Source organism: Pinus tabuliformis, chromosome 8 (assembly GCF_031772625.1).
Source record: "Pinus tabuliformis cultivar Carrire ecotype Pingquan chromosome 8, CPIR1, whole genome shotgun sequence".
Taxonomy (NCBI): domain Eukaryota; kingdom Viridiplantae; phylum Streptophyta; class Pinopsida; order Pinales; family Pinaceae; genus Pinus; species Pinus tabuliformis.
In genome coordinates this window covers 718,666,035-718,677,817 of record NC_142294.1, presented here as the reverse complement: position 1 = coordinate 718,677,817, position 11,783 = coordinate 718,666,035, and the positions used below count along the sequence as shown (strand labels likewise).

At 34.2% G+C, this 11,783-nt stretch overlaps 1 protein-coding gene across 1 annotated transcript; it reads right to left on the bottom strand.

Annotated features, from left to right (window-relative positions):
• Window positions 1-9,772: 9,772 nt before the first annotated feature.
• Window positions 9,773-11,565, bottom strand: LOC149237608 (NADP-dependent malic enzyme-like). Its single transcript, XM_089366847.1, has 3 exons — window positions 11,254-11,565; window positions 10,058-10,203; window positions 9,773-9,951 (listed from the first exon to the last, which is right to left on the bottom strand). Exons 1-2 carry the CDS (start codon window positions 11,392-11,394, stop codon window positions 10,150-10,152), a joined length of 195 nt encoding a protein of 64 aa, XP_089222973.1. The 5' UTR covers window positions 11,395-11,565; the 3' UTR covers window positions 9,773-9,951; window positions 10,058-10,149.
• Between the last annotated feature and the right edge of the window lie 218 nt (window positions 11,566-11,783).

Sequence of the window (11,783 nt, the reverse complement as noted above, 5' to 3'; positions counted from 1 at the left end):
ATTGTTCTTTAACAAACCTTATATGAAATCAAATCTTGGCGAGGTTCCTTTGCAACAAAACTTATTCCATGATTAATTTCTATCCTTTGAAGTCTCCTCCATAACCTCTGAGCATTTAGAAAGCTTTCCTAACCAAGGAAAAATATAAAGAAAAGGTTATTAGTATAAAATACAAACAAATCTTGATGTGAGAAGGAAACCAAACATGAAAAGATGAAACAAAGAACAAAATACTTATCTTTTGGTAAAATGGTGGAGGCTCCCTCTTAATTTAATCTTTCAAAGGGACACCTACAACTTATCAAAATAATTCAAAAATGTTCTAACAAGACATGTTAGACCTACAAACTCTAGAAATCAAAACATAAAGGAAAACATTACAAAACTTAGAATAGAAGACTAAGAAGGATATGTAAGAGGGGACTTAGTAGTACAATTATTTAACATCTAATTCTTTAGTCTTGATCTTCTTAGGTGGAGCTTCATCAGTGATATTTTCTTGTTCCCTATCTCTCTTCTTATTTCTTGGATTCTCAAGACATTGATTCTTTTAATGACCCATCTTTTGACAGTTGTATCATTCAATATTGGATAACTCAACTTTCATATTTGGTCCTTTGAACTTATTGAAGGTTCCTTTCTTCTTGTGATGTCCAAAATAGGCATTAGAGGCATTGTATTCTTCATCTTCCTTCTTGTTGTTTACTAATGACATTCGATTTCTTCTTGAATGTAAGAATTCCAGATTTGTTCGAATGTTGGAGTATCCTTTCAACTACTAATTCCTGATGCGAAAGCACTCCATGATTTTGGTAGTTCTAGAAGAGCAACAATCACGAGCTCATTTTTTGGTACAACTTCATCTATTTCTTAGAATTAATCTCTTATTCCATATATCCTTACAAATTTTGATGATACAATATCATCTCTTTTCATCCTTATTGCCATTAGTTCACCCTTGAGGCTTGTTATTTAACCAATGTTCTTGATGGTGAACAATTTTGAGAGAGCCTCATACATTTCTTGAGTGGAGTCTATGTTGTATATGTATGGAATTCGGGTTTCCTTTACTCCTTATACTATTAGATTCATGGCCAATATTTCAGTTTCTCTAAACTTCTTTTTCTTTGCTTCAACTATAGGCTTCTTGACTTTTCCTTAAACAAGGTACAAAACTTTGTGCTTAGCGAGGATAAGATCTATCCTCTTTTTCCATTCCCTATAGTTAGAGGCTCCTTCTAGTTTGATTTCTCCCTTCATTGAGTTTTCCATATTGTCATATTCTTATTCTTAAAACCATTCCTTGAAACCATTTTTTTTTATATCTCTCCTTTCAATATATCTTCAATCTTCCTTTTTGATTCTTCTTTACCTTAGCATTGATACCATGTTAGAAAATCATAAAGGCAGAAATATTTTCTTATGTTGATAATTACGTGTGATATATTTGTGTTCTTATTAACTTTCTTATGTTCTTATTTTATCTTTGTTTCATCAAGAAATCATCAAAACAAAAACATGAATATTAGTGAAACCAAATGTAGACTCTCAGCCAGGTTAAAACCCCTCAATAGGGGAAAACCTAGTCAAACTCTTCCAGTAGTAAATCAAATTTAGATAGACCAAGACCTTGGACCCAAAATACCTTCCTCCTCCACCAAGTCATCCTTCCAATATGATTTGAAAAACTTCGATAGTCCCTTCCTGTTCAACAACTACAAGCCAACAACAATCTATAACTTCAACCCCCATCAACTTCAAAATTTTGGCCCCCAACAATAATCCAATACTTTGATCCCTAGAAACTTTAGAATTTTTACCCATAGAAAAAATATAGAACTTTGACCCCAGCTATTTTAGAATTTCGGCCTAGCAGCGATCCAACAACTTCGCACATTCAGATAAGAGAGAAAATTTTGACTTCCTTAGCTAGATAATGATCTCCTTCTCCTTCACTAGCCCTTTCTTTCTTCCTTCTTGAATTTTGCACCTTTTTGCTTCCAGAAACTGCAATTCAAACTTGTTGAGTGAGTGATCCAAATGAGGTCGAGTAGCTCCAACATATAGTGATTTTGTGAGGTCAAATTACTTTGTTAAGGTCAACTTGTCCTTCCTTGAGGCTAACTTGGTGGAGGAGACCTAGAAGACCTAATTATCATCAAAAAAAATTTGTTTCTTGATTGACAATGCCTAAGAAGGGCCTATTAGATTATGACATGGATAAGGACATTTAACATAAACCCTAGAAGCCTATAATGAAGGCTTTGACCTATAAACAATTGACCCAAGCTTGAAACCCATGCTTTAATAAGTCAATTGATTTTATAATAAAATTCATTTTTCTTTCTTTTGACAAATATATTACATCATGACTCAAATACAATTATGAAGATCGACACTAGTTACATTCTTGAACACTATAATGTGGCAGGGCACATCTTGTAAGCACACTTGGAAGCAGTGGTGGGAATAGGAAAATCCTAAAAAGAATAGGAGTATTCCACCTATTATCATTTGGGGTATATAAATCTCCAAAATCAATGACATCTTTCAAGAAAATTCAACCTCTCCAGATAGAGTGGCAACATAAGTTATGGCTACGTTTTCTACTCTATCTACTTATGAGCTCGTTCATTGACTGCGTAACATCACAAAATAAGTTATTAATCGTTCCTAACCATGGGCCTACTTTGCGGGGCCTCTATGGCTAGAGAAGAGTGTGGGGTGGTGTGTGTTGTCTTATACTTAAGGGATAATCATTTATTCAAGCTATCATCCAAGTTGGGTAGAGGAACTAATAACTATGTGGAACTCCTCAACCTCAAGCTTCTCCTCTTATTTGTTGTAGAGAATGAACATCAACAGTTGCATACTTTTGGACAAATATTTTTATAAATTGGTTTAATTGTTGATTTTTCATGTGCAATATTACAAGCACTAATTTTTGAAAATGAATAATTACTTCTAATGATGTAGGTATTCTTTTAGCACTTCTAGTTTATCATTAATAAATTACATTTCGTAAATTCAACCATAAATGCATAAGGACAATATAGATCAAAATGCACAAAGATAACAAATATTTACCTTGGGAAAACCCACTTGGGGGAAATCCCAACAGCCTTTTCCTTAGAGAAATTATATAGTTCAATAAGAGATACACCTAATTCTTCTATTCAAATATGATGTTCAAACTAACCAAAAATACTATGGTCAAACCTAGTCAAATTTCCCTCTTGTCAACTCTCCAATCATCCAAACAAACTTGGCCCTGCCTGATCTTCCTAGGCTAAAATTTGACCTCCCAGAAACTTGGCCCTACTGCCCAAAATTTAAGACTGGTTGCCTAGAATATGTTATCGAGAATTTCAGGCCTGCTGCCAAATATGATAAGAAATTAATACATGAAAAGCTTCAATATAAGAAAGAAATCACATGTGTGAGGTCAAAGAGATAGAGAGAGAAAAGTATTTGTCCTTCTTATCTTCTTTCCTTCTTCTCCTTTGCTTGGATGCCTAGAAGATACCTTATTGTGTGTGATATCAAATTATCCCTTGTGGAGGAGGATGAGTGGAGTATATATAGAGTTGTGGATATCATGAATGAGACCTATCTCTTTTATTAGGGACAACTTGACTTGATGGAGGGCTGACTTGAAAAATTTCGAGCCAAAAGTTCAAAATTCAAAATTTTCTCTTTTGAAACTGACATGAAGAGCATGTCTTATATTAATCATTACATATATTTCATGGCTAAAACATTAATTATGAAGACAAAACATAGCTAAAAAATTCAACACTCCCTCTTAGCTAGGGAGTTATTCATAATGATTATCCAAATGTTCTCTTGTTGAAAATTTTCTCTAAGAAAAGGTTATAGCAATTCATCATCGACATCATCATCATGCAATTACTGTAATCCTAGTCAGCAACTCTAGTCCATGGTAAACCAACATCATCAAGTAGTTTCCATAACTATGGTCAATACCTTTGGCCATAATTATAGTTGATATCTCAAACACATGGTGCATTATTAGCATTAACTAGTCACCATATTTTAGGTTGGTGCCTTAGACCCATGGTATATAGACTAGTCTTAGTTAACCATCATTCAAGTCAACACATTTTACCCTTTGTGAATCTCCAAAGGCCTCACTCTAAGCTTGATTCTAAATTTGTTCACTCAAAATATCTAGAGAGTCTGAGATTGATGGTGAAAGGCACCTACTCAACTGAGTAATTATGGGCCTCTAGGACCATTCTTCCTAATCCTGGTCAACATACTTAACCCAGGAAGAATGATTATCCTATTTCGTACCATTATCCCTAATTATAATCAATAAACTTGACCTAGGGATAATGTCTATCCATGATGTTATCACATCAACACTCCCTCTCATTGAGGCCTGAGGGATGAAATTTAAACAAGTCCAAGCTTGTCCCTGAAGTATATAAACTTGACCTTTGAAAGAGGCTTCGTGGGAATATCAACTATCTTCTTATAACTAGAGATGTACTAGAGATTCACAACTCCCCTTTGCACCATGTCACGAATGATTTCGTATTTGATCTCAATGTGATTTAACCTGTCATGGAAAAGTGGATTATTTGAAATCTTCACACAACTTCGATTGTCAAAATATATCACAATTAGTTCTAGGACCTAATTCAATAACTTTGCAAGTAGCTTCTGAAGCCACACTACTTCACAACTTGCTAAATTGACTACAATATAGTGTTGAGTGCAATAGATGTCTTCTTCCTAGTTATCCAAGATATCATAATAGAGCCCAAATTGAAGAAACCTTTGGATGTACTCTTCATGTCCTCTACACCCCAAACCTAATCATAATCTATAGATCAATATAGATGTATATCACTATTTGAGAAATATCTAAACCATAATTAATCGTACCATGTAGATATCTCAATACATGATCTACTGCAATGCAATGACCATGTCATAGTTCCACTTGGAATTGGATCAGAGTGTTCATTTCAAGAAAAATATCCATCTTGGTATTAACCAAATACATTAAGGATCCAATCAACTTTTGGTACATGGATTGATCTACCAAATCTGAGTGAGTCTCACAACTTCCTCAAATTAATCACCATGGGAGTTGCCATAGATTTACAGTCCATCATTCCAAATTTCTAGAGGATCTAGATAATATACTTTCCTTGACCAAGGAATATTGTTCCAATATTCTGCCAAAATTCTAGTCCTAAATAGTAGTGCATTAGCCCAATATCCTTCATATCAAATTTAGAGGCCAACTCCCTCTTATACTAAATAATGACATGCTCTACATTTGTCAGAAATAAGTCATCAACATATAACAACAAAATCACAGGTTCATTTTTCTCAACCTTGATATATAAGTTTGGATCAAGATCACTTTTGGAGAAATCAAGTGTCGTCAGGTAGCCATCAATTTGAGAATACCAAAATTTGGGTGCCTACTTGAGTCCATACAAGGCTTTCTTCAATGAAAACATGAGACTCCATCCCATGAACATCAACACTTGAGGTTTTTCTCTTTACACTTCTTCCTCAATTAAACCATTGAGGAAAGAAATCTTTACATCCATCTACTGTAAATTTCAACCCATAGAAGAATAAAAATAAATAATATATCTAATATAAGTGTACCTGGAAACTAGAGAAAAAGTTTCATCATAATACTCTCCCTCTTTTTGGGAGGATACTCTAGTCACAAGTCAAGACTTTTATTTTTTAATACTACCATCCACTGCCTACTCAATCTTGTATATCAATTTGGAGTTCATCATTGAATTCCCTTTAGGTCTTGGCACAATCTCCCATACATCATTCTTCATAATAGATTGGTATTCTTCTATCATATCATCCTTCTAAACTTGTTGGCTAGTTGCCTCCTCATAGTTGAAAGGTTCATAATCAATGAAATTAGTCATTAGTGTTGCATATCCAGGGTACTTCTTAGGTCTCCTTCTTTCCCTAAAGGTGCCAAGTGGAGCTACATGTACTTTTGCTTCCTTCAAGGTAGATCTAAGCCAAGCTGACATCTTCTCAATTTCAAGAAAAACAACTACATCCATTAGTTCACTAGGCCCTTCTAGACACTCTCTCTAAGGAAGGCACTGAACAAAATCTCAGCAATTGGAAGATCATGGAGCAGCTAGACAAGACCTCTTATGAGTATTATCACATGCCTTTCATAGAGGGCCTACTAATGGACACTTAACCAAACTGATCACTTATTATATTTATGTTTTTTCTGAGTTAAAATTCTCAGGTGACCATAGAACATTGTATATATTTTATGATATTTTATGATGCTAAGTTTATATCTGCTGATAGACATTACCATTTTTGGACACGTAAAGGGCCCTCATCTAAAGCATGATATTTTGATCCTTTTGGGCTGGCTAATTTCCATCCACTAGAACACATGGTTCACTAATTTTTGTACTAATGGTTATCTAAGAAACTCTTCCTAAACATGGTTAATCACCTATTCTTCCATCAAAAGTTTTCATATATGTAACTTTTATTCCTCCTACATCATCGTCATCATCATCACCATCATCATCATCATATTCATCCTAGGATTTTAGTTTACCCATAACCATGCTCTTGATGCTCCTACATCATAATACCAAGCAACAAAAACTTCTTCATGGGACCATGTCCATGAGTTCCTTTGGTGGTAACCATCACCTCACAAACTTATGTTTCAAATTTTTCTTTTCTCTTTCACAAGTTCATTGCAAACCCTTTTTCTTGACTTGCAATCTTCTTGATTGCCTTTACACTAAGATTTATGTTTTTTCCTAAATTTGGACTACCTCAAATCAATGTTTTTTCCACTATGGAACTTCTCTTCCTAACTAGCCACCTCTCCATATCCTTTAATGATTTCTCTTTAACTGCACGTGGTTTTTGGTTTACCACTAAGCTTGATTACATTAATGGTTGCAACTAACCACAAGCCATCAGTTACAATGTGGATTTTAGAGTACCATGAACTTTCAATAGGGGTATTCTTTGACTCATCAAGCTTACATTAGCATGACTCAAGTACAACTTCAACTTCCATTTTAGGCTAATCTAACATTTGTAGAACATATGATTAAGACCATTTCTTTCTATCATTGAAAATATTATTTGGGTAGGAATAGTATATTTTTAGGGATGTTATGCTTCATGGGTTTACTATATCTACAACTCAATTTTAAACATACGTTACTTTTATTCGTACCATGCTTCACTTGCTTCTTCTTTTTTTTCGCTACATCAAACTCTATTCTTTTTCATTGCCACTCCTCTTTCACTACTTCATTCTTTATGTCCATTTTTATGTGCCATTTTCCTCATCGTTTTACTTTTTTTTTAATCTTTCCTCTTTTTTCTACAATATGTTTTTTCATTTTGTTTTTCTTCTATTCATGTCTAAGATTCCTTTTTCTTTCTTCTAGTTACGTATTCTTTCATCTTGTTTTTTCCACATATCTCAATAATATTGTTCTTCTTTTTCTCCTTCATATGAACATTTTCTTCTACTAATCCTTATCTACGTTATTTCTCAATCTCTTTCTCTAAGCTTCAATGTTCTCTCTCTTTTACTTTAGGCCCAAATGTGCCTCTTTTCCTCAAGAAGTTTTCCTCACCTTACTCGACAACTCACCTAAGTTATCTCTTCCTGTGAACCTATTCTTTTGGTATTTCCGGTCCTTATTCTTCTTGGGCCTTTTATCTGAACTCTTTACTCTTCATGCTTCAATATTTATAGGAATTCTTACACCAAATTCCTCTCTTTCCTTCTTTCTTACAATTTTCTCAATCACCTATTTTTGTCATGGAATCAACATCATCTTCTTTCTTCATTATTCTTCTATTCTCATCTTCTTGCATAATTCTTCATCTAAATATTCTATTGCAATATCTACATAAAATTGTTTCTTGTAGAAGGGATATCTCCATCCAACAAGACATCTACAACTTCCTTCTACATGCACACAAAAGACAATTTGAATGACTTTAACTTCAATTTACATTGACTTCAAATTCTCATCTTGACTCCATGACTAAATAAGATTTGTTAGGGTGTTGGGTAACACAAACCATACACCCTTTTTCATATAACACAATAATAATTTCTTTATGACTCAAGCTTTATCTCAATTTCGACTCCTTGCATCAATAAATTAAATTGATTTTTAACTCATTGCATAAAATTAACTTCAACTTTGACTTTTAACATTAAAACTCTCTAAACTTATATACCTAAAATACTATAGGATTTGGACTCTAAACTAAAAAATTTAAGTTTTGTATTTTTTTTTCAAAAACTATGAGAAGTTTAATAAAAAATCTCAAAATTTATGTACCTAATATACCATACTATTTGACTCTAAACTCAAAACATTTAAGCTCTCTATTTTCTTAAAAAAAAAACTATGAAAATTTTCATTTCACATAATTTTTTTTCAAAACTTTGAAAATTTAAACCTCTTAATTTTTTCAAATATATGAAAATTTAAGTCCTCATAACTTTTCATTACTTTTGATAAATATTTAAACCTTCATAATTTTTCATTATTTTTTAGAAGAACTTAAACCCTCATAACTTTTATTTCTATATACATATTTCACCTTACACAATATACATAGAGCCCTCTTAACTTTTATTTCTTATTTTCTTTATGCATACTCAAACACATCAAGTCACCTTTCACAATTACACAATAACTGGTTACCTTCCATAATATGCATGAAGCTCTAGTAACTTTTTTTACTTTTACCTCTAAATCACCGTCTACCACATACTTGAAAAAAAAAATATCATTATAAAAAAAATAGTTTATATACCTGAATTGACGATGAGAAAAGCTCTTTAATTTGTTCTACGAAAGACTCTATTGTTAATATCTTATCTTAACAAAATCGACTACCACTGAAAGAGCCACTAAGAACGTGGCTTAACGTTGATATTGATAAGAAAGAGCTGTCCTTCCTTCCTCCTTGCATGAGTACCGCTCCTATTACATACCCAATAACATCTACCTCTAGCTCAAAAGGTCACTGCAACTTTAGCATGGCCAAAACAAAAGCATCACTAATAAAGTCCCACTCCAGCCACCCTCCATAATATACTTGATGGTAGAAGATAAATGGTAATTAGTTTATATACTTAGAATTGAAAATGAGAAAAACTTATAACTTATTCTTACCTCTTAAGTCACCTTCCACAATATACTTGATATAATATAGTAGAAGATCCTTATAAAAAATATTAGTTTTTTTTCATGTCATGCTTGTGGCATAAGGAAAAATCAAATATACATGTCTTCTTTACCTTTGATTTTTCAATTATTAAATTATTCACGAGTTGTTGATTGTACGGTAGTGCCAAGCTATAAATACCCCCATCATCTTCCACAAATCATGATTCACATGCCCAAAACATATACATGTTCAACATTGTATCTGCCCCATCCTTTGGAAAGACATTTAATCTAATATGGAAAACAACAAGAAACAACCTTCTAGTGTATTTTTCCATTCACTTTCTAGAGAATAAGTACAAGAAAGAATAAGTATAAGATGTATTTTTCCATTCACTTTCTAGATAATAAGTACAAGAAAGAATAAGTATAAGATGAGGGACTATGGTACAATTGAGTAAGGAGGGACTATGGTAAAGTTGAGTAAGGAGAGGTTTAGTTTTTATAAGTCTTGTGATCCAATATTAAACAAGGGAAGCTGCGATGCAGCAAGTCCCTGCATCAAGTTAAAAATCTAAGTACTCAAATTCTTTTCCAGATAAATGAGCACTCCGTTGCTACCAACTCTTTTAGCTGTTCAGCACGATCGGCTCCCCATCCAGCGCCCCAGCTTACAAGCTCCCAAGCTCCCCAGCCAGCTCAAGAAAACCAGCCAGCAATCAGCAAACCCCCGGTTAATCTGTATAGTATTTGATAAAAAGCAGTCAGCATAGTCATTCAGGTCAAACCATCATTAAGTAGAACTAATGAAAAATGTTTCAACTCTGTTTGCGAAGATTACTCACAAGCAGTCATGCAGTTACTAAATAGTATCGATCTCTCTCAAATTCTTTTCCAGATAAATGAGCACTCCGTTGCTACCAACTCTTTTAGCTGTTCAGCACGATCGGCTCCCCATCCAGCGCCCCAGCTTACAAGCTCCCAAGCTCCCCTGCCAGCTCAAGAAAACCAGTCATATAGCATCATGCAACAAGTCAATTTGTGTGCTATTAAACCATTGAATTACACCCATTTTATAACTGCAGTGCTGAAGCGAACGCATCTAAGCTTTAATACAGTCATGGGATGCAAGTTTCAGCTCATATTCTCAAAGCAATTACTAACATGAAATACTTAATAAATATCTCCCTCATTTGACTCTAACTCTAACTCTAAGACATTTCTCCATCTCCCACAGGTATAAAGCATCTCTCAATCCATCACAATCAGAGAGTGAGTGCCAAGTGGGTCTTGTCTTTGGCAGTTGGCACAACAGAAAGCTGTGTCGTCTCTGCTACAAAGTTGACAATGCTTAAGGATGCATCATGCAACACAAGAATCCACATAGGATTGCCAGGCTTAAACAAACTATAACAAGTAGAACAAAGACATGAAATAATAAAAATCTATACAAGTTCTTCAGATTTAATTCATTTAACTGAATTATACTAGCGTTGAGGAAGTAGGGTTTGTAGGAAGAAGCAGCAAATAACTTTAGTTGAAAAGCATGGGAAGCACGGATGTGCTCCTGAAAATAAAGAGATATGGAACACAGACAAACTTCAAAAAAGTCAGAAGAAGACTAGTTTAGGCAGGATTAGAAAGTAGAAATGGAGCTCGGCAACCAGTACAATAAATCTTCCTCCAATCTAGATAAGAAATTGGAAGTAAAGACTCAAGAGCGGCCACAACTTGGACTAATCACTTTAGAAAGAGTCATAATCTTGAAAGCAATTTGGCTCAGAAACTCTATTATAATATTGTGTAGGTTGGAAAGATATAATACTGCATTGGTTGGGGACAACATAAGCAGAACTTTTGGATTTCATAGCAGAAAGGCAAAAGAAATTCTCATAAACCTATGTCTGCAGGTAATAGAGATTGGTGTCCGGCCTAGAAATTCTGTATACAAGCCTGGAAGATAAGATCACCATTATTTTCAGTCAGTGTAGAGTAATTTGTCTGTCTCATTTGCATGGTTCACACAAAAAGCTGGATTTACCTCTCCGGCTCCTAGGAAGAGGAAGGTATGATCAGCCAATGTTCCACCAGTTGCCTTTAATGATGCAACCAACCCTGCCAGAACCACTGCAGCTGTCCCCTGAAATACAAAAGATGCATCATGCAACACAAGAATCCACATAGGATTGCCAGGCTTAAACAAACTATAACAAGTAGAACAAAGACATGAAATAATAAAAATCTATACAAGTTCTTCAGATTTAATTCATTTAACTGAATTGTACTAGCGTTGAGGAAGTAGGGTTTGTAGGAAGAAGCAGCAAATAACTTTAGTTGAAAAGCATGGGAAGCACGGATGTGCTCCTGAAAATAAAGAGATATGGAACACAGACAAACTTCAAAAAAGTCAGAAGAAGACTAGTTTAGGCAGGATTAGAAAGTAGAAATGGAGCTCGGCAACCAGTACAATAAATCTTCCTCCATTTTATAGATTTCAGACAAAACGGGGGTGAAAGCCTTGCATGGAGGACACCAATGGGCAGAAAAGTATAGACCCACTTGTTTCCCTTC

Coding starts and splice junctions, on each gene's coding strand:
- LOC149237608 (XM_089366847.1), bottom strand. CDS start 11,394: ATGTGGATTCTTGTGTTGCATGATGCATCTTTTGTATTTCAGGGGACA. Junction 10,204..11,253: donor TCTTCCTAGGAGCCGGAGAG/GTAAATCCAGCT, acceptor TTGAGCTGGCAG/GGGAGCTTGGGAGCTTGTAA.